At 39.8% G+C, this 23,182-nt stretch overlaps 1 protein-coding gene across 1 annotated transcript in view; it reads left to right on the forward strand.

Annotated features, from left to right (window-relative positions):
* The first annotated feature begins 480 nt into the window (after window positions 1-480).
* LOC122697052 (adenylate cyclase type 10-like) overlaps window positions 481-23,182 on the forward strand; it is a 36,108-nt gene continuing 13,406 nt past the window's right edge. Inside the window, exons 1-19 of the mRNA XM_043907408.1 lie at window positions 481-682; window positions 1,779-1,883; window positions 4,304-4,342; window positions 5,103-5,246; window positions 8,213-8,418; window positions 8,696-8,786; window positions 8,883-8,971; window positions 9,562-9,753; window positions 10,138-10,259; window positions 13,135-13,211; window positions 13,316-13,505; window positions 13,994-14,049; window positions 14,766-14,919; window positions 15,080-15,269; window positions 16,434-16,520; window positions 18,315-18,586; window positions 19,129-19,265; window positions 20,158-20,283; window positions 22,476-22,742. Coding sequence (XP_043763343.1) covers window positions 526-682; window positions 1,779-1,883; window positions 4,304-4,342; window positions 5,103-5,246; window positions 8,213-8,418; window positions 8,696-8,786; window positions 8,883-8,971; window positions 9,562-9,753; window positions 10,138-10,259; window positions 13,135-13,211; window positions 13,316-13,505; window positions 13,994-14,049; window positions 14,766-14,919; window positions 15,080-15,269; window positions 16,434-16,520; window positions 18,315-18,586; window positions 19,129-19,265; window positions 20,158-20,283; window positions 22,476-22,742 — 2,701 coding nt within the window. The 5' untranslated portion in view covers window positions 481-525. The remainder of the gene's footprint in view (window positions 683-1,778; window positions 1,884-4,303; window positions 4,343-5,102; window positions 5,247-8,212; window positions 8,419-8,695; window positions 8,787-8,882; window positions 8,972-9,561; window positions 9,754-10,137; window positions 10,260-13,134; window positions 13,212-13,315; window positions 13,506-13,993; window positions 14,050-14,765; window positions 14,920-15,079; window positions 15,270-16,433; window positions 16,521-18,314; window positions 18,587-19,128; window positions 19,266-20,157; window positions 20,284-22,475; window positions 22,743-23,182) is intronic.

The raw sequence follows: 23,182 nt of genomic DNA on the forward strand, positions 1-23,182 counted from the left end.
ACAGCTCGGGAAATACTCCCGATACCGAATGACCTCCTGGCAGACAACAAAAATGGAAGAGAAGGACTGCCCGTGTTAAACAGCCTTGGTCTAACTGTTCAATTTAAAAACCATTCCAAGTGTGCTTTCGTCAGATGCCAAATGGAATTGGTCCTTAGAAACTAAAATGACCCAACTTTCAATGCCGGTGAAATGAAAAGGACCGCCCTTTCGATACTTTTCCCAGTTGATCAGTTTCATTGTAGAAGCATTTTCTTGTTTCAAACATTTAAAATGTCAAGTTATGCTCCTTTGAAGACACCGCCCAGCCCGCCTTCCGCCCCGTCTCCCCGCCCACCGGAAGCCGGAGCTAGCGCTAAAGTGCTGAAAAACAAGGGACCGGCCCCAAGGGAGCCCGCACTGATTGGTTGGTGGGAGGGACCAGTCAGGGCCGTCGTTAAAGATTGGCTACCACGCGGGAGGAACCCCGTTTCCGGTAACTCGACGGGCGAGCCTGCTGCCGCCGCCGCCGCCGCCGCCGCCGCCATGGCAACCGCCAAGCGGCTGGCGGCGCCGCCTCTGTGGCCAATAGAGGCCAGATTGGCGGCGCTGCTCCCCGACCTACTGGTCTTCAGGAAGCCCAGGGGATCCGAACCCGAGCTCGCCACGGCCCAGGGCGTCCTCCTTGGCGTCCACGTGACGGGTGAGGGCGAAGGGAGACGCGTCGCTCTCCCGACCTGCTGGAGGGCTTCTGCTAGTCTGGGCCGCGGCGGTTACGGGCGTGGCCCCGGGGTGAGCTAAGGCGGAGTGTGTCTGCACTTTTCGCCGCCTCCGCCGAAAACTAGAGGGCCATTTGCAGAGCAGGAGGACGCCTTTTCGGACGACCTGGCGTAGCCCTGGAATTCACTTCAGCGACGATGTAATTGAGACACAGGGGAAAGGATTTTTCAGGGTCATATGGCAGGCTTTGAACCCAAGTTTTTCCCAACCTTGAGCGTTTTCCATTAAATATTCTGCTTCATCCAGTGATTCTATTTGCTCAGTTAATTCCTATTTTGGGTCTGTAAGTAAGTGCCCGTCATTGTTCTAGCAGAGGGGCTTCGCAGGTGGCGTTAGTGGTACTGCTTGCCAATGCAGGAGATATAAGAGACCTTGGTTTGATCCATGAGTGGGAAAGATCCGTAAGAGGAGGGCACGGCAACCCACTCCATTATTGTTGCCTGGAGAAGCCCATGGACAGAGGAGCCTGGCGGGCTGTAGCCCATAGGGTCATAAAGAACTGGAAAGGACTGAAGTGATTTCACATGCATGCACAACTGCTATGAGTAACAGATATTTATGGAGCTAAGTGTGTCACGGATATGAAAATGAGTGATTCAGGTGTCTGTCCTCGAAAAGCTCTCCGTGAGTTTTCCATAAGGCTTTAATGCATTCTCCTTGTCAGTAGTTTCTCTATCCCTCACGTGGGGCAGGAGGGATCCCACAGTGTCCTTGGGCCAGGAAGCCTTAAGAAGGTGTAATGGGAAAGCAGTAGCTGGATTCCAAAGAAAAAGGGCTCTCGTGGATGAGTCTTCACCGTGGGTAGCTCCTGGAAACGGGGGAGGGTGGCCCTCTGGACTCCCAGACGGAGCAGCAACCAGTCTGGCCCTGAGTACTTGCTCAGTAACATCATGTTAAATGATAATGAAATGACTCATCTTGAAAAGATCTTTGGTTTTACTGTCCTGATGTGTGGAGGGAATAGAGCCTAAAAGTTTAGGATTTGCAGCTAACATAGTGATTTTTGCTTTGGTGGTCAGGGTTTACAGCGTTAATGGACAGGTTCAGCCTGAGCTGCAAGTTGGAACATGACATGGACAGACTGGCCCGCATCTTCAGTTATTACATTAGTGACATCGTGGAGCGTGAGTGACTATTGTCGGGGAGGAAAGAGGTGTGGTGCTGGACCCCTGAGGGTTTGTAACAGAAGGGGGCCTGGGGTACTTTAAAATGTACAGTAAGAGTGACATCCTTTTAGTGTCACTCATCCTTAATATCTTTATATCTTTTTGCCACTGATGAGCTAGATCTTTGCCTGTATCTGCCATTATACCCAGTTTCACATCCTGTTGACTCATCCTGTTCAGAAAGGGGAAGAAAGTGCTGCTTTTTACTTTATATATTTGTATTTTATTTCAAAATAAAGTATTCCTCAGATTATCTCTTCTAACAGTAATATGTACCTCATGTGTATATCAGATAAAACATACAGAACACCCTCCCATTCTGTTATTGCATTTTGATCTGTTGAAGTAGGAATGAGTGTTTACTTTCTGTCATGTATTAAGCTTGTGGATATTTGCCTTATCTGGAGCAGGGGGAGTTTTCATTTGTACAATAAACATGTTTTGGGTACCATCTATGTGACATACGTTGTAATATAACATTGCCTTCCTTTACTGACAGTATCCTGTTGAGTTATGTCATTATTCCGAGATTCACCAGAATAATTACTTCATGGCATTTAAGTGACTATTTGACTACCCCTGTACCTCTGAGGAACAAGAGAATTCCCTGGTAGTACAGTGGTTAGGACTCCATGCTTCCAATATTGGAGTCCAGGTTCAATCCCTGGTCCAGGAACTAAGATCCTGTAAGCCGTGGGGTGTGGCCAAAATTTTTTTTAATTTAAAAATAAAAAGTCTTTCAATTGATCTCTCCAAGTTTAGATGAAAGGGGGAGATGAACATCATGTATCATGTATTTATTATAAGCAAGAACCACTGGGTATTGGAAACAGATGGGAAAATAAAATAGATGCAGTACCTACCTACCCCCATGAAGATTGTATTATTGGGAACTGATGGAGGATAGGTGTTAAGAATGGAAGCTGGAAGAGGCATTTGGAGCAGTTGCAGCAAGATAATGGAGATCTTATCTAGCTTAGTGGTTCTCAACCTTTGCAGCACATTGGATAACCACTTAGAAAGCTTTTAAAAATCCTTTCTAGACTTTACCCCAGACCAGTTATATTAGAACATCTTGGGTGAGGCCCAAGAATGAGGATTTTTAAAGTTTCACAGGCAATTTCAGTGTGCAGTAAAAGTTGAAACCATTGATCTAGATATATGGCAATGAAGGGAGCTATATGGAGATGACTTGATTTGAAATATAAATATTTCACAGTTCAGCAGGCAGGATTTTCTAATGTATCTGATTTCAGTGGGAAGCAGTGAGGAAAGGGATTCTCAGGTTTTCTGGCTTTTGTGACTGAGTTTATGGTGGTATCACTTAATCGTGATGGGAAAGATGGCTTTGAGAAGGAAAATTAAGGGTTCTATTTTAATAGATTGAGTTTAAAGATGTTAATAAGTCAGTCATTCAAGGGGAGAAATGAAGTTAGTAGCTGTGATTAAGATGGAGTTCAGAGAATAGATCTGTTAAGAGTTGAAAAGTGAGTTGATGGCATGAAGATGTTAAAGTTAATAAATGATTGAGTCCACGTGGGGCGAGTGTAAATAAAGAGCCTAAGACTAAGCCTTAAGGAATTCCAGGGGAGGATTTTGATTAGGGAGAAAGAGCCTACAAAAGAAACTGTAAATCAGCCAGTCAGGTAGGATTTTGTGGTATTTCTGAAGCCTAAGTGGAAGTAATGTCTCTGGAAGAGGGCCATTCTAGCTGGGTTGAAAATGAAAGGGTATCAAGTGCAGTGATGTCAGAAAAATAGTGAATTTAGCAAGATTAATGCTGTTGATGACAATTTTAGTGAATTGGTGGAAATGGCCAAATTGGAATAAACTGAGAAGAGAATGGTAAAGAAAATAAGCATGATTAGGATAGGAGGGGAAACTTGTATATCACCAGTCTCTTGAGAATTGTTTTGCTGGGACTGTAACAAAAATGAGCTAATAACTAGAGAAGAAAACAGTCAAGAATACATGGGTTAATTTTGTTGTGCTTTGGTTTTTTGTTTTTTTTTTTTTAAATATATATTAATGGGAATGATGGAGTAGAGAGAAGATAAGAAAGGGAGTGAAGTTTTTAAGAGGGTGAAAGGGACTAGGATCCAGAGAACAAATAGGATGGTTTTGAAGATAACTTCAAAGGGTTTTTGAGGAGGACATTCCTGTTTTTAGAGAATACGGATATAGGAACCACAGATTTGGGGGTGAATTTAGGGGAAAGAAAGAAGGAATCTGAGCTTTAGAGAGAATAAATTAACCAGAAAAAAAATAGGAGGAAAAACTCAGTAGGCCATCCTTTTCATCATATATGACCCTGCCCATGATCTGGCATATCTCTGATTTTTGACTTGTTTTCCTCTCTCTCCCTTACTTGATTTCAGATGTGCTCTGTTTTGGAGGAGATATCCTAAATATCACAGGTATTTTTCAGGTTTTTTTTTTTTTAATATTTACAGCACTGTAAGTTAGGAAGACTGTATTTAGATGGAATTTGGCATATTTGTTTATTCAACATTGTTTGGTTATTTAACATGTACTGGGCCCTGGGAAAGCAAAGATGAGGAAAGCACAGTCTCTGCCTCAGAGGATCTCTCAATTTAATGGAAAAGCTGTGTCCGTAGTAAGCTCCCATGTACTTTACATTTTGTTCAGATTGAATGACAGGAAAATAAGTACCTATAAAGCATTCATGAGAAAACTAACAAGAAACTTGGTCACTAATAGCAGAAGCTAAGTATACGATAGGGAGAGAAGTCTAGCTTGTCTCTCCTTTCTGGAGAACTTCAGGATCATTAACAGCTATCTGCCACAGAGTTGGCCTATCCTTTCATTTAAATTTAATAAAACCACTTAAAATCTTAAAATTCAACTTGAATGTAATCCTACATTTTGTGAACTTCTTAGCTAGTACCTCTCCACTTTCTGTTAATATACTGATGGAAAAAAGAGAAAGGATTAGCAGAAATAGCCTTAGTTTTAGGAACATTTCAGCTTCCACCTAGTAATGTTTTTATATGCTGAATAGTTTTGAGGATCTAAAGCAGTATTTTAACCTAGCATGATAAATAGGGCCAAGAAACCTTTTCTGACACCTTGCATGACATCTGCATTGCTATGGGTTTGCCCTGGCGAGTGAATTCAGATATTTGATCTCTGTCAGCCTGTCTTTTATCTCTGCAGGGAATGTACTCCTAGCACTCTGGACAGTGGAACAAAATCAACTGAGTGACATCATTACTCTGGTGGCAAAATGCAGTCTCGAGATACAGGAGAAATTTGGGATCTACCATACCAGAGAAGGCCAGGACCTGCAGCTAAAGATAGGTATTAGCTACTAAAAGAGTGATCAGTTGAAAAAATAATAATAAACCACTATAAAAATTCAAAAGATAAATGACAACCTAGGGAAAAAAAATTTGCAACTTTTGTAGACAGTGGGTGAATTTTTCTAAGAAAAAACGCCTAGAAATCAAGAAAAGACTAACATTCTAAGAGAAAAATGAGCAAAGAACAAGTAGCACATAAAGAAAACATCCCTTGTAACTTGTAGAAAACTGGTCAACTTCATAATAAGAAAAATACTAATTGAAAGTACCAATTTAGATCATTTCTTATCTATAGATACGGAAAAATTCAGATGCTGAGCACACTGTTGATGAGGTTGTGAAGAATAAGCCTCACACATTGCTGATGAGAGTTAGTAGTGGTACAGCTTCTATGGAGGTTGATTCAGTAATCTCTATAAAGATTACAAATACGTTTTTTCTTCAACCCAGCAATCCTAACATTTATCTTTCAACCATAACATTTATCCTATAGGTACATCTGAATATTTATAAAATATCATATGTACTAAAATTATTGATTGCAATATAGATTGTGATAAAAGGTTGAAAACAATACATCTATGGGAGACTAGTCAAATAAACAATAACATGTCTACCTAGTGAGATTCTCTGCAACTTTAAAAAAGGATGTTTTGCTATAGCAATAGCTCCAAAATATAGGGGAGAAATAGCAAGATGCAAAGCACTGTGTTTAGTATGCTACCTTTTGAGTAAGGAGGAAAAGTAAGAATTTTTATTTGTTTATATTTGTATAAAGAAACACCAGAAAGATATATAAGAAACTGATAAAAGTTACCTATTGGGGGAAAATAGTGTAGATAGATATGTAAGTTGGAACCAAGACTTTTTAATGTATAGTCTTTATATAGTTTGCTTTTTGAACTATGTTACTGTATTACATTATCAAAAATATAATAAATGCCATAGAAATTTAAAAACTGTACACAGGCCACAGTTGCAGCAGTGGCAGAGTCAAGGTTGAAGGGGAAGCGCTATACAAAAAACTGCTTCCCAGGCATCCACAGCCTCCAGGGGTTTCTGAAGTAAGGGCGAAAGTTGGCTCCAGCTATTCATTGGTATTTTGAGGAGCAGAAGTGAAGAGTCGTATTCTGAGTTATATGGCATCTCTCCTACCATCCTTTTTTTTTGTTCTTCTGGTTTTTTTTTTATTGGTAGATAATTCATAATTGATACTGTACATAGACATATGTATATACTTTTGAAACCATCACCACAATCAATGAACATATTCAACACTCACTAAACTTTTCTGTGCCCTTTATAAACTTTCCCTCCCTTCCCTTCATATCCCTTAACAACCACAGATCTCCTTTCTATCTTGGAGTTTATTTTTAATTTTTAAATAATGTTATATAAGTGGTATCATACAGTATGTACTTTTTGGCTACGTCAGTTCAGCATAATTTGAGATTCATCATTTATTGTTATCCATTTTGGGCTACTACAAATAAAGCTGCCATGAACATCTGTGTACAAGTCTTTGTATGGACATTTGCATTTACTTCTCTTGGTTAAATACCTAGGAGTGAAAGGGCTGGATCATAATGGTAGATGCATGTTTACCTTTTTCAGAAATTGTTAATTTTTTTTTTACCAAAGTGGTTGTACCGTTTTACATTTCCACCAGCAATGTATGAAGGTTCCAATTTCTCCATGTCCTAATCAACATTTTTTATTATCTGTTTGAGGTTGAAGAACTTCCTTTAACATTTCTCATAGTATGGGCTTGCTGGAGATACGGTTTTTTGTGTCTGCAAAAAAAAAAAAAAAAAAACAAACATATTTCACCTCTGTTTTTGAAGGGTATTTCCCCTGGGTATAGAATTCTAGTTTTCCCCTCTTACATGAAAGCTGTTCTGTTGTCTTCTAGCTTGCAGTGTTTCCAACAAAAAAGCTTTATTTTTGTTTCTTTGTATATATTGTGTCTTCTCTTCCACTTCAGCTGCTTTTAATATATTTTCTTTATCACTGGTTTTAGGTAATCCGATAATGATGTACCTTGGTACAGTTTTCTTAATTTTTCTTAAGCTTGGGGATCTTTGAGATTCTTGGTTCTACATGTTTCTAGTTTTTGTAACATTCAGAAAATGTTCTGCCATTATTTCTTTAAATAACTTTTAACTCTTCCTCTGTTCAGTTATATACCTACTAGACTACTTGAAATTGTCCCACAGCTTGCTGTTGCTATGTTCATTGTTTTTTTTCCTCCCTGTATTTCATTTTATATGGTTTACATTGCTGTGTTTTCAAATTTACAGACATTTGTAAAAACCAAAATTGTATACCAAAAATATATACCCCTGTCATTCTTTTAAAATTGCTTTTCCCTTGTTGTTGGATTGGGTGGATTGGGTGACTTAACCTAAGGGCATACTTCTCCTTGTTATTTTCATTCTTTCCCAGCAAGCAAACCAGTTTTTCAGCTGTTATTAACAATAAAAAATCCTCCAGAGCAAGAAAAACAGGAGGCAGAAAAAAAGGGTATGGCAAAGCCCATTCGTGGTGAAATACCGATTGCCTGCTCTCTCAGTCCTGGTTACGTATGAGGAGAGCTGGTATGGTTACAGAGTGGCAGAGCTCCTTAGCATAACCGCTTGGTCTCTGCCATCAGGACCTAGCTATGTTTTAAAAGAGCAATTTAGAGAGAAGACTCTCAGATGCCTAGGATCCAAGAGCTTCTTCCCTCATACAACACAGGCTTGTTTGAGTGTCTGCCTCCAGGTGTATTTAACACAGAAGGAGATCTAGAGCAAGGTATTATTTTTGAGGGTGAGCTCACCTAATACTTCTGCAGCTGTGGGCAATGAGTTTGGTATGATGCATAAAGCAATGTAGGGATTCCAACCCCACCCCCCCCCACCCTTTGCATAGTTTGCCAGCTGAGTTTGTCTAGTCATCACTTGTCTTCTTTTCTCTGGATAGGTCTGTCTGCAGGTCGGATTTCCCAGTTTATTGTTGGAGATGAGCAGCGACAGTACCTCTTGGTGATTGGGCGGGATGTCGATGGTGTCCAGTTAGCTCAACGGTTGGCTCAAGCAAATGAGATTGTCCTGTCCTGGAACTGCTGGAAGCTCTGTGAGCAGTACATGTTTGAAGTGGAAATCATGAGGGAGGATGAAGCTGTGAAGGTAGGAGGCTGGTCGCATTCACTGAAAGTCCTGAAAAGTACTTCCTACTACACAGGGCAGTACTCTGGCAGTGCTCAACACCAGACCAAACCAGTAACCACTGGAACTTTATTTTGGAGGGAGGTGGGGTATACTCTCCCAGGAATATAAGGCAGAATAGTAAGGTGGAAAAGATAAGCAATAAACAAGGGAAATGCCATCCTCAGTCCTCTATTAAAGAACCAAAGGTAATCTGGTCAGTGGGTGGACACCGAATTGAGCAGTTCCCTTTCTATAGTTAAGAGATATGCGGATCATTGACCCATTTGATTTTGATGAGCATTTTTACAAGTGCCTCGATTATCTGCCACATTACCGGACAAGTGCTGGTAAGTTACTTTGTCCTTTATTATACTACCCATGCCCATTTCAAAGATTAATTTTCTGCATGGCTGGAGACATTTTGTTTGCTTTCCTTCTCTCAGACATTCTAAGAACTGCCCTGGAGTTGGATCCAGATTCTGCACTTGAGCAAACCCTGCGGAAGCACATAATGAAAAACCTTTTGAAGAAGGTTGTTTCCTAGTTCTTGAGTCATTGTGTATAGGCAGTGTGTGTTTCTATAAATAAGTGTACATGTACATATGTGACAACCATTCATATTGATCCAGTTCATCTCCTCCCCATTGTAATACCAGCAGATTTTCCCATCTGCACCAGTTACTGACATGTCTTATAAGTTTAGATTTCTCAGTCCTAGAAAGTAGAAACCATATTTGGTTTTTGTTTGTCCCTCTGGAAACTAATACTCTGTAAATAGCGTATAGATTGTATGCTTGGTAAATATTTGTTGATTGATTCTGTATATGTGAATCCTATAGTAATATAATGACTAATAGAATTAGATATATCAAACTATGTCTTAGACAGGAAAATAGAAAAGCTTGGCAAATTTCATCAGTAGGTTAGATTTAAAGTCAAATGATTTTGACTCCAAGTGCACTAGTTGGTACATGTTCTGTGCCTCTTGAACCTGAATTTTAAGTTTTTTGTCTAATATCCGAAAGTCCTTTTCTCATGTTTACCATGGAATATAGAATTTAAATGCCTAAACATGATACTGAAATTGAAGATACAGCAAGGTGACTCACTGTGTCTTTGTAGATTGATGAAGGCCAGCCTATGGAGTACATATCTGAATTCCGTACTGTGACTATAGTTTTGGTCAGCCTCGAGTTCCACAAGACAGCATGGATGTTGCATTTGTGTCATCTTATCCAGGAGGCTGCATTGTACATCTCCACAGTGATAGAGAAAGGGGGTGGCCAGCTGAGCCGGATCTTTATGTTTGAGACAGTAAGTACAAGGGAACTTGACATATCAACATTAAAGGTGAGTGAGGAATAATAATCTTATGACCAGTTTCTCTCTCACTGATAGATGCTCTCTCTCAAAGATAGACACTAGAAATTGAATTTTTGAAAGTTCTTATTTCTCTTGGGTTTTAAATTTCAGTTCTTTATATAGTTAAATGAAGTTTTTGTCTTCTTCTTTAAAAATTTCCATGTTGATGTGGCGTAGGATTCAATTTCATGAATCTTATAGACTCCTTCATGCCTAATAGAAAACCCAGCCAGGAAAGGGTCTGGCTTCACTCAGGGAAGCTAGTTCAGTTGAGGCAAGCTGTGTTTCTTCCCCAGGTCAACTTCCCTCTTCTTTCTTTGTCCTCCCCTGTCTCAGGGCTGCATGTTCCTCTGTGTTTTCGGCCTTCCTGGTGATAAGAAGCCAGACGAGTGTGCACACGCCCTGGAGAGCTCCTTCAACATCTTCAGCTTCTGCTGGGAGAATCTTGCTGAGACCAAGTGAGGAGGAAGGTGGGGCAGAGAGGAGCTTCTCAGACCCAGTGGGGCTCTGCAGGCAGGGGAGGAGGTGGTAACAAGTAGCAGGGGTCAAGAGCATCCAGAGTCTGCCGAAGGGGAGGGAACATGCTAAGGGAAGTCAGAAGACAAGATATGTTAAGAAATCACTAGATACAAAACCATGTGCTAGATTCCCAGGGGAAATGGGTGTAAGCTTTCATCCAGTGGGGTAGGAGAGGGGAAGGTACAGAGCATGCATAGCAAGATGCTAGAACGCTGCAAAGGAACAACCAATATGTAAATCAATATACAACTAACATATCTGTACGTGAAGAGATGGCTGCCTGTCTTTGGGGAGGGGAGGGGAAGGAAGGGAAGTTGTGGAGCAATTACTTCGATAGGAAGGGACTACAGCTGGTTAACATTCTTCTTCTTGGCTTTCACTCTTGGTCTTTCCCAGTCCTGTTGATTTTTCTGGAATTCACACTGAACTGATCTCTTGCCTCCGTATCCACACCACTCTCCCACCTACAAAAGCCTAGTCCTAATGAAGTTGTGCAACTATGACATGATTGGTTGGAATTTTTCAAATGACCATTTTTTGTTTTTCACTAGAAAGCTATAAGGACAGTGTGTTCATGAATAGATTTGAAAAACAGTCATTCCTAATGTCACCGTTGAGTCAAAGATTTGTTTGCTTGCCATACTTATTCAAGATGAATAAAAATTATATCATGTACTGTCATACTACTTTAACATTTTTGAAATACGATAGTATATGCTGCCAGTGTGAACATTTATATCCTCCTACACATGAGGAAACTAAGGAAGAGAAGTTACAGCATGTAGCAGAACTGGCAATGACACCCAGATCTTCTGTCCTCAAACCTGTGTTACTTTCATTACCTCATAGCTGCCTCTTACAAAATACAAATATTCCCTTTTCATACTGAAACTTAGAGATTGTCTCATCCAACTTCTTACTGGGTTAGCCAAAAGGTTTGTTCATGCTTATCAATAAGATGTAACAGAAAAACCCAGAAAAACCTTTCGGCCAACCTGGTATTTTATAGATACTCAGATACTCAGTGAAAAGTGAAAGTGTTAGTCACTCAATTGTGTCCAATTCTTTGGGACTCCATGGACTGTAGCCCACCAGGCTCCTCTGTCCATGGAATTCTCAAAGCAAGAACACTGGAGTAGGTAGCCATTCCTTCTCCAGGGGATCTTCCTGACCTAGGGATTGAACCTGGGTCTCCTGATTGCAGGCAGATTCTTTACCATCTGAGCCACCAGGTATGTGATGGCTGTTCTTTCAGGCTTGTTGAGATCCGCAGATACTACAGCCTGCTTCCCAGTCGTACCTCCAGTATGAGTATGCTAAGCCATTCCTTCCAGTGCGGTCTATTCTGTTTCCAAATTTTGCACTGACTTCTGGTCTTCAAGGGTCCTGCTGTTAGCCCTTCCTTTGGTCATTAGAGACTATCTTAGAATCCCTTTAAGCATGCCTTCTATGACTCTTAGACCATAACTTGGTCCTTTCAGTCTTTTTTAGTTTAGAATATTGTAGATGTTGAGATGAGCTCTCAAGATCTTGTCTAGCTCTTGGTTCGATCCTGGTTCAATCCTTGGTTTGATCCTTAGTTTGACCTGGGTTCGATCCCTGGGTTGGGAAGATCCACTGAAGAAGAGAAAGGCTCCCCACTCCAGTATTCTGGCCCGGAGAATTCCATGGACTGTATAGTCCATGGGATCACAAAGAGCCGGACACAACTGAGTGACTTTCACTTTCATTTTCATTGTAGATGTTAAGAGCTAGACAAGATCTTAGAGTTCATCTCACTTGGCCTCCTTAACTTAAGTAAACTAAGACCCATAGGTCATGTTGAAAAGCCAAGTAATTTGACACTAATAGAGTCTAAAATCTAGTTTCCAGGCCAGTGTTTTTTTCCCTCAAAGATACTTCTGATTCAGTAATTTCCTAAAGTGTGTTTGGTAGAACATTAGTCCCTTTAAAAATACTGAAAGAAAATATCTTCATGGTCATGTACATTTGGGAATTGATACAACTATATTTCCTTCTTGAAGGTTCACAATATACATTAACATTAAAGTTTCTGAGTAGTCTTACAGTGAAGAAATTTGCTGTATTTTGTTTTATTTCAACATTTCCCAAATTGATCACCAAACACCAAGACATAAAACCCCAGAAGGATGAATGTTCTAAGTAGCATATTTTGGGAGATGCTTCTATCAGCAGCCTGACATTCTGAGTATTCCTTTTCTCTCACATTCTAGCATTATTTGATCCATTAACTCTGTATAGTTCTATTGATCTACTTTTCAGTTTGGGATTTTATGTGAAGTAGCATGGTGTAGTGGAAATAACATTGGTCTGGGAGTCAAGAGGCCTGGATTCTCATTCTGGTTCTAATATTAACTCGTACAACTATGGGAAAGTTAATTAATGGGTTGTTTTTTTTTTTCCTTCTGTCAAATGGATTTTAAATATTTGCCCTACATACCTCACATGTTTGTTAATTATCCCTCAAAGGATCAGGTGAGGTAATGAATTTGAAAGTACTTCAAAGAGCACACATAAAGTATCTGATGGATACAAGGTATTTTTAGTGTTTTCACTACTAATAGCTCTTCAAATGAAATTCCTAGAGAAGGAGAAATATTTTGTTCCTTTTGACTATTTCCCTTATATTCAGTACTTTGTACCCACCATGTGGTGCTGTCTGACAGCAGCTTCTGGCTGTATGCATTCTGGACTCTAAAACTAGATTTCTGGATCTAGGGGAGTGGCAGTCTGGTGCCTGACTTAGAGGCTGCTGAGTACATAGTTGTCAACTCTTATTTTTCTCACCCCTAGGCTTGTTTCCATCAGTATCACCAATGGACCAGTATTCTGTGGCATGGTTGGGGCAGTTTCAAGACACGAATATACAGGTAGGATAGGATATTTGGACTGTTAGGTCTGTGATTTAGAGGGCAAAGATGGAGGAGGTGATCAAAAAGTCTCCATCCTTTTCTTCACTGTCTCTGTGATACAGTTATTGGCCCAAAAGTAAGCCTCGTGGCAAGAATGATAACTGCTTATCCGGGTTTGGTGTCCTGTGATGAGGTAACATATCTGAGATCTATGCTACCTGCTTACAACTTCAAGAAACTCCCAGAGAAAATGATGAAAAACATCTCTAACCCAGGGAAGATATATGAATACGTTGGCCATAGAAGATGTATGTGAGTGTCATTATGCGATAGTTCACTCCCATCTGTTTTATAGAATCAGGGCATAGAAATAATCAGTGCTTGATTGTATGAAATTAGAACAATGCTTCTAATACGGGCCTGATGGAATAAGAGACGTAAGAGGAGGGTTTCATGTCTGAGATCTTTAGATTTTATGTTTAGCTCTTAGCTCATTCCTCAGTGAACTTCTTCTGTCCAACATGAAGAGAATAGTAGTAGCAGGTCACTAGTCTAGATGTTCTTGTTTCTTTGTGTACTTTCACTATTTACTTCCCTGAGCCTGGAACAATTAATAGTTTTTCTCCCCTTCTCCCCTTGCAAATTTTTTTAGTTTTTTAAAAACTTTTATACAGAACTCTGGACCTCTTTGATTGTTTGAAAATATTTGTTTGTAAGGACAACTTGTCCTCTATTTAAAAATATGTTATCTATCCCAATCTGTTTTTAATTAACACATTTCCCTTTTTCCTTTTCCCCAGAATGTTTGGGAAGAGACATTTGGCCACAGAGAGAAATAAAAATCACTCTTTGCTAGGTAAGTTTCCCTTTTTACCTTAAATCATAATTTTGTAGATCGTTAAATGTGATTTAAAAAGCAAAATGTGATTTAAAAAGCAAAAAGAGACTAAATGCATCTAAGATTGTAATAGAAAATAGAGAGCAACCTTCTTAGTGAGTTTATGTTAAGTTTGAGGAGGACTTGCCATTTCTTTTCCACTTTGGATGTTTACATTTCAAGTTCCAACATTTAGTAAGAATCTTTGTAAGGATTCTCATCTTTAGAGAGAAATCTTTAGAGGGAAATTCCTCATCCTGAGAGAGTGACGATAGCACTGAGAGTGTTCCACCCACACTGTGTATTCCCGGTCTTTATATTTGCTTTATCTATATCCACTAGACCATTATTTTCACATAGCAGTGATAGACTCTGAACACTCAATAGTTATAATGGAAATTTTTTTTTTTTAACAAAAAGCTTCAGATATAGCTCCCATGTCCATGTGTTGCCTAGTTGTCCTCAATATTATTACTTAGGCTCTGGAGCAAGCCTGTAAGCCCAACACACATTCATGTATAGTCCAGAGTTGATTTTCTGGAAAAAAAGATCTGAAGGTTTGTCAAGTAATGGAATTCTGTCAGAGATTCTGGGGGGAAAAGCTATTCTGAGAATTACCTTTACAAATTAATTCAAATAAATAAGTATTTGCTAAGAAGTACAGGAGTGTTATGTGCTCCTTGTCTCTTTAACAGACCGGGAGAAAGAACTGGAAGCTTTCCGAATGGCACAGCAGGAATGTTTGCACCAGAAGAAGGGACAGGCAGTTCTATATGAAGGTGGAAAAGGCTGTGGAAAAAGTCAGCTCTTGGCTGAAATAAACTTCCTGGCCCAGAAGGAAGGGCACAGGTAAAGACTCTTGCTTTGTGACTTAGCATGTATTTCTCTTGGGGCTCCTTTCCCTCACTGGTGAGATTCTTGTATCATTAGATTCGGCATCCTTGGGCTGCTGGAATGAGACCTCTCTGTGGATCAGGGGACTCCCAGTGACCATAGTAACATTCACCAGGGTGTTGCCATTGAAGCTGAAGAAAGCAGATTCCAAGCAGTGCTTCTATGCCATCCAGACCCTCATGGCCATCTTCTTTGAGATTGATACATGCCCAGCCCATTACCGGCAAGAGCGCCTCCACAAACAGCTCTGTGGGATAGTGGAGGAACCACTTCACTGCCTTTTTAATGACCTCTTCTTTGTGAAGGTAAGGAAGGCAGTAGCTGCTTGAACTGGATTACTGATATTACTGATATTTTTGGTGGATAATTGGACCTAGGATTGTCTTCTAATCTAAAACCCTTTAGGCATATGTACATACATGTACATATATCCTAAGGACACAGAGTTAGCAATGGCAGGATTGAGATTTGAAAAGTCTTTGACACCAGAACCCAGACTTTTTCCTTTTTGAGGAGAATGGATTCTAGGACCAACTCTGAAACTTGTTAGTTGTACGTCTTGGCACAAGTCACTTAGCCGCTCTGAGCCTCGTTTTTTTTCACCTGCAAAATGACAGTTGTAGTACTTTATGTGGTTTTTGTATGAATTTTAGAGGATGTAGGGTGCATTGTAAATGTGAAAGTGGTAAAAAGGTGATACTGACCAGTCAAGTATACCCAGCAGTTATATCCATGTGTTCTTGAGTTGGTTGCAACGTCTTGTTCTTTAACCTTCCCTTTCCATTCCTGGGTCATGGAGTATGTCACCTGAACCAGCATCTGAATCTCAAAAGCTTCCAGTGATCCAGGATTTATGTAGTACCCAATAGCAAGTAGGCTAAGAATTCCCTGGTCCACAATTCCATTTATTCATCCTCCATCACTTCTCCTAATTTACCCAGCATGCAGGGCATTGTATCTAATGAAAACTAGAAAAAACAAAAATCTTTCCAGTCCCTCAGCATACTGCTCTCTTAAGACAAGCCTTACCTGAAGTCGTCAGCGAGCAGTCTCACTTGGCCCTCAGGTCCATGGTAGCTCACAATATTGGAGATGTCCATTGCAGTTCTTTCTCACAAGTCTCATGCTACATTCATTTTGGTATATTTAGAATATCTTGGGTACTAGAATTGTCCAGAATGACATTGCTAAGTCTGACCTGTCACTTTATTCCTTAGTCATGATCCTTTAAGGGTTTGCCAAAATTCAGCATGGAAAGGAGATGTCTCTCTCTAACCACCAGTGAACTTTCAGTCTCACCCTCTGAACTATATATTGATGTTTGATTGGTATTTGTAACCCTGTGTCCACTCCTGTAGAAACCCATTCTCACTCAAAATAGAATCATTTTCTCTTTGCTTTTGAGAACCTGTATATTTTTATTAGATTGTCATTTTGAATGATAATATATGGTTAATTTTCCCGGTCAGTTTCCCTTATCCTTCAAAGTTTCACACATGGATGACCTGGCCAGACAACAGAAGATTAAAACATGTTTTTTTGAAGTGCTTCAGAAGGTGGGTATTTTTGCTACATACCATTAATTCTTAATAGGTGGAAATGGTTTATGCTCATTTTAATCTATCCACATATTACCTGGACTTAGACATTTCTTGGCCTGCATATTTATTGATATCTTCATTGTTATATTTATCTTTAACCTTGAATCCATCCTACAGCACAGCATACAAGAAAAGGTCTTTGCTCTTTCCTGGTCCTGTTTCTTAATGAAATTTTAATAACTTAAAACAGTGATTTCTAGATGCAGGTGGATAACTGTTTTATCTCCTATTTATCAAAAATAAATCAGTCCCCATTCTAGGATTACAGAGTCAAGGATCTGTATAAGAAGAAACTGATGTAGCCATTCTGGAAAGCTATGTTGAAGTAACCAGTCAGATTTTTAATAAAATTCGTCGTCTATACCTAGCAGTTCCACTCCTGGATATAAATCCCAGGTAGCTGGTTCATTGCAGTGTTTTGTTTGTGAAGGTTAGGGAGGTGTTGGCATGAATTTATAGATGAACACTTGGGGTATATATAGTGCCAATATTAGTAAGGCAGAAGGTGAAAACATAACAACACATACAACATAACACCAGAATAACATAACCACTGATTTTATCTGATCTAAAAATAATCCTGACTGTTTTATCTTTTCTTATGGCTGAGTGTGTATATATATACACACATATATATACACCACATATTCTTTATCCATTCATCCATTGGCCAGCACTTCAGTTGTTTCTGCATCTTAGCTATTGTAAGTAACGATGCAGTGAACATAGGGATGCATGTATCTTTCAAAATTAGTGTTTTTATTTTCTTCAGATGAATATCCAGAAGTGGAATAGCTGAATAAAAAAGATGAAATCTTGCCATTTCTGACAACATGTGTGGAGCTTGAGGGCACCATACTAAGTTAAATAAATCAGATGGAGAAAGACAAATACAATATAACTTCATTCATGTTGAATATTAATAAATAAGCAAACACAAACACATAGATACAGAGAACTGAGTATTGGTTACCAGAGGGTAAAGGGGGTCAACTATATGGTGATGGATGGAAACTGTACCTTCAGTGGTAAGCATGATGTAGTGTGTGCAGAAGTTAAAATACAATATTGTACACATAAAACATATAATGTTATAAACCAATTTTTGAAATCCTGAGTAAAAAGAGAAATAATGAGACCTGTAATACAGTACCATTTACATAAGAACATTTTACTTGACAAAATAGCAATGTGCATTTTATAGGAATGCAATACAAGCAGACGGTGGTATGATAAGTACACTAGCATGATTACCTGTGGCAGTGAGGAATGGAATGTGGGTGGAGAATGTGGATAAAAGAGAATACTTTATTAAAGTCTACATGAGTGGAACATGATAATTGGTGGTTTTAGCTAGCACTCCCAGGTAATTCTGATGTGCAGCCTGGCTTGGAAGTTACTGTATAAAGAATACTATGAATTTCCACACAATTTGAAGCTTTTGCCAAAATGAAATATTTGAAAGCTTCAGGTTTGATTTGGAGAACATTTTGATGTTTGTTTCATATTTCAGTTAGAGTATTTTCATGTTCAAAGTAACTCAGTACATTTCTTTAGGAATTAGATATACAGGCTCTATTTTATATTTATAAAGTAAAATATTAACTGAGCTTAGTTTATGTTTTACTCTGAAAATACCAGCCTGTACTGACATTTAAGATGTTGATGGGAAATTCATGGTAGATTTGAAAATCAGATGACTTCATTTCTAATCAGAGGTTGTCATTGTTTCTCTACTGTTATTTCCAGGCAGTAAGGGAAACACCGCTGATTTTCCTCATTGACGAGGCCCAGTATATGGATGCAGCTTCCTGGGAGTTTTTGGGAACATTGCTCTCCGCTGTGCCCGTCATCGTGGTGATGACATTGACCCCTACCTCCACGCTGTGTGGCCAGGCCCAGCACTTCCTGCAGACCCCTCCAGCTGTCCTGGTGCCCATTTCGAAGTTGGCAGCGACCTCACTGTTGAGAATGGCATGTTGGGAACTGGGGGTGGTGAGCATCCCCCAAGAGCTGCAGATGTGAGTGGCTAGGACTAGCTGGGCACTTGATTAAGGGAGGAGCCAGTGCCATAATATAAGAGAAGGCTCAGGTCTCACACCAGAGTTGGGGGAGAGAAGTGCATTAGAAACCATGATGAAGCCCAAAAGTGGATTTAAGAGTAGACAGTCTTCTAGTAACCCAGTAAAAGGGCTACCTCCCTGAACCATTCACCATTCACCCAGGTTTTCACAGGACAGTTAGGACTTGGATGGCTTGCTTAATTTTTCCATTATGTGTGGCCAGGCCAGTTTCTTCCAGACCCTTCAGCAAGGGGATATCAGTTCCTTTTAACATAGACAGAAGCAAAATAGTTAAGAAAGAAAAGTTACTGCCAAAATACATTACAAAACCAGTCAGAAACTTCTTTTTACATTTCTGTGCTGCTGCTTCCCTCTGTTAGTGTATATCATCAGGAACTGACTTTAACAAAGGAAGTATTCCTCATTATGAAATACCATTATGCTTGGCTCTCTTCAAGTGGGCCTCTTTAGTCAGCAATCCCCTGCTTACCTCTCTACAGCTACCTTCTCCGCAGGTGCTTTGGAAACCCCCTTTACTGTGAGGTCTTATGCCAGGATCTTCTCTCTAAAAACATATTGTGCTTTCATGACCTCCAAAAGGAGGAAGTGGAGAACAGCAAGTGGGAGACACTCTCAGGTAAGCTGAACTTCCCAAGGTTCTACACTGGTCCCGCTGCTGGAGTTTGTTTCTGAACATGGCATCACCTGGTCCTTATTAGGCATATGCCTATTCCCTGCTGGCATTATAAGCTGGATTAAGCCTTCCTGGCTAAGTGAACTATACAAATAATATGCAGCTATGTTTACCGTCTGGTGGCTGAGACAGTAAAGAATCTACCTGCAATGCAGGAGACTGGGTTCCATCCCCAAGTCAGGAAGATCCCCTGGAAAAGGGAAAGGCTACCCACTGCAGTGTTCTTGCCTGAAAAATCCCATGGACAGAGGAACCTGGCAGGCTACAGTCCATGGGGTTGCAAAGAGTCAGATACAACTAAGCAACTAACACTTGTTTTACTTTTCATGTTGAAAACACTAAATGCCTCAGATAAAGTAATTGAGTCGATCTACTTTAGTTCTTTTTTTGAGCAGCCCAAGAAGTGGGGTTTAAAAATAGGATTTAAAAACATCAAAAAGAATAGATAAACATGAGAGTCTAGTAGCGAATTGCACATTAGTGATGTTCAGAAGGATGACTTGAGGGTTTGAATGGAGAATGGAAGAAGGGAAAAAGAAAGAGGTAGAAGTATGTGTAAATCCAGAAAGGCATCCTCGAGCTGTGATGCAGTAGCAGAGAGGGATGTTAGGAGGTAAACAGGAAAGGTAAGAATGTTAGATACTGTGTGGTACAGAAAATGTTGTTAGCTTCTAAGAGAAAATGAGAGAACAGGCAGGATGGGTGGGGTAAACCACTTTAAAGGTGTGTGCTCCAGTTCACCTTAAACCTTTCAGTTTCTTGAGTACATTCTTGTAATTTTGTGTCTAAAACTCCAGCCACTGAGCATAGCAGTCAAAGTCTTCTTTCCCTACAGCCAATGCCGTGAAATCCACAATGTACAGTATTTCTCCTGCCAGCTCTGAAGGCCAGGAACTTTACGTCTGCACAGTCAAGGATGATGTGAACTTGGATACAGTGCTCCTTCCACCATTATTAAAAGGCAGGTCCCTTGAAGACCTCGTGTGAATCAATTATGGATGTCATTGCACTTAGTAATTTGGTTGGTGATTGAGTATAGATCCCTTATTATCATGCTAGCTTTGTTTCTTCAAAAAAGAAACCTGCCTTTCAGAAATAAATTCTGGCACTGCCTAAAGAGTTGTTAAAGACTTGTAATGCTACTTGAGTTATGTTTTACATAACTGAGCCCACTATTCTCTTTGAGACTGACTGGTGACTTGGAAAAGTTTTCTAGTTATTTAATAAAAATGTATGACCTGAGTTTCCCTTTGTGCATATTCCTGTGCTAGAGGAGACAGTAATCAAGGGAGAAAATGTTGCTGAGGTTTAAGAAAATCCATGGTGCTAGTGAAGAGACAGTGTTAGGGACCTAGCAGGAGTTTAACAAAAAGAGTGCAAAGTATAAGTTTATAATGACTGATGAGATGAAGAATAAAGCCCTCGGAATTGGGTAGGCATAATTAGACAGGGAGTGCTCTTTTTATACATGAAGGCTTTAATGTTCTATTCAAATGTATGGTGGCCAGGGAACTTTATTAACCCCCTTTCAGGATTAAGCATACCTTCAAGTCAACTATGGTCTTACTGAGAATATAGACATACATGTGAAACAGCAATACAAAATGCCTTGGTAATTAAGAACCAGGGCTCTGGCATCAGAAAAACCTGGGTACCATTGGTTCCCCCACTTACTGGATATGAAATGTTAGATAAACTTACCTAAGCCTTAGTCTTCTCATCAATCAAGTGAGGATAATAATAGTCCCAACCTCATGGGGTTAGTTGAAGAGTAAATGAAATAAATCATGGTATATAATAAGCAGTCAGTGAATATTAGCTATCATAAGCTGTTCACTCTGATGGTTTTAGGTTCATCTGGACAGTTCATATTCCTCCAACTGTGATAGGCCACACTTAGCTTTAGCTTTACTAACTTAGAATCATACAGGTCAGGAAATACAGCACTCTAGTAGAACGTAGCCAGTGGTTTCCTTCAGTGGGGATCCTCACAGCAGTTCCTACTGCTATCCTCTGGAACCTCAAGTAATACCTTAGATATGATGGGATGAGACTATGATGGATGGGTGCTTAGATGGCCCGTTTCCCAACGAGAAACTGATATCTCTTAGAATAGTCCTGTAGGCAGAGCTTCTTGGCACTGTGACCTGTTACAGGAATCACTGCACCCACAGAACCCCCACAAAGCTGTGGCTTACCACCAGGTAGCTGTAGCTTATTCACAGTTTTCCTAGTCCAAATTCAGTTTCCAGTCAAGGGTCACTCTTTGCATAAGCAGTGTTACCTGGTAACTCAGCTGACATTCTAATTCTATGGGGCTCCTAGGAAATGGCTAGAAAGTTAACCCAAGGTCAGTATTGTCCACAGGGAAGGAAAAAGGATTTGTTAACTCACAAGCTAAAATGAATAGTTCAGTCAGCAAGTCTAAATGAAAAGCCAAAGCTGCATTGTAAAAGGCCATATAAGTTATAAAAGTATTGAAGAAGGGGGCTGACATTATATTTGTACTTTAGGCGTACAGTTCTACCACTAGTTAATATGTTATTGGGATAAGAGAAGAGAAGACTGTGATGTTCAAAATGATAGTATAATGATCCAGGTGAAAATGACTACTTAGACTAGAATTGTTTGGAAGGAAATACACTGAAGAACTTTCAGAAAGAGAATGAGTGGGTGGCCAGTTGGTTGTGAGAGAGAGGAAAGAGTTTAGAATTATTCCAAGATTTGGGGTTTGGTAATATAATGGATTTAATAACAACTGCTTTAATATATGGATCAGAATTTGGAGAGATTTACTAAAATGCTTTGAGTTTTGAGCTCTTTACACTAATTAGAGTTCTGGGACCAGGAAGCCCACAGCCTCCATGTTTAGTTGAGAAAGTAAGAAGAAAATGGGTCTACCAGCAAAAGGTTTTGGTGACCGCAAGAAATAGCTTCAGTGTCATGGTGAAAACCTGATTGTTGGATAAATAATAAGTGAGGAATGGGGACAAAGGAAGACATGGAGATAAGGTTCTTTCAAGAGATTTGGCTGAGTGGAGAACAGGTGAAATAAAAAGCAAGCCTTTTTATTTTTTTTAATGAGCAGATTATTAACATGGTGTATTCTGTGTGGGTAGAAAACTTATTCATTGCTAATTCTTTTTTCTTCAGAAATAGCAGTGAACCAACTAGATCAACTGAGCCCAGAGGAACAGTCTCTGGTTAAATGTGCTGCAGTCATTGGTCACTCCTTCCACATAGATCTGCTGCAGCACCTCCTGCCTGGCTGGAGTAAAACTAAGCTACTTGAGGTACTGAAGGATCTTGTGGATGTACACGTGCTCCGCTGGTGCAGTAAGGGCCAAGCGCTTCCTGCTGAGCCAATGTTAGTGCCTTCCTCTGTTGAGACTGAGCATACCAAAGAGGAGACAAAGTCAGGTGAGCTGGTGCCTTGTTCTCAGGCCCAAATAGAGAGCTTTGGGTGAGGATGTATTTGTTCAGAAAGAACATCAATATTATGTGTCATGGGCCCCAGTCTCTTAAAGCTTATGTCTAAAGAATTGGGGAGATTATTACTTTAATCATGGAAGAGCCATGTTTATAGGGATTGAATAGCTTTTATTTTTCAAAATTGTCTTAATTTCAAGAATTCTTGCTCCATGTTAAACCCCGTGCACTAAGTATTTGTATCTTGATTTTTGGTTTAGAAAGTGTTGCCCTAGTCTTTTATTGGCTTCTTGGAATAAATAAGAAGAAAAGTGGGTAAATTATTTCTGATTTTAGAAATTCACAAGGGAGTTAAGTGTGATATTGAAACAGACATGAACAAAGCAAGATATGCATTAAATAGCTGCAGTCTCATATTCTCCCATGAAAGA

This window comes from Cervus elaphus, chromosome 7 (assembly GCF_910594005.1).
Source record: "Cervus elaphus chromosome 7, mCerEla1.1, whole genome shotgun sequence".
Classification (NCBI taxonomy): Eukaryota; Metazoa; Chordata; class Mammalia; order Artiodactyla; family Cervidae; genus Cervus; species Cervus elaphus.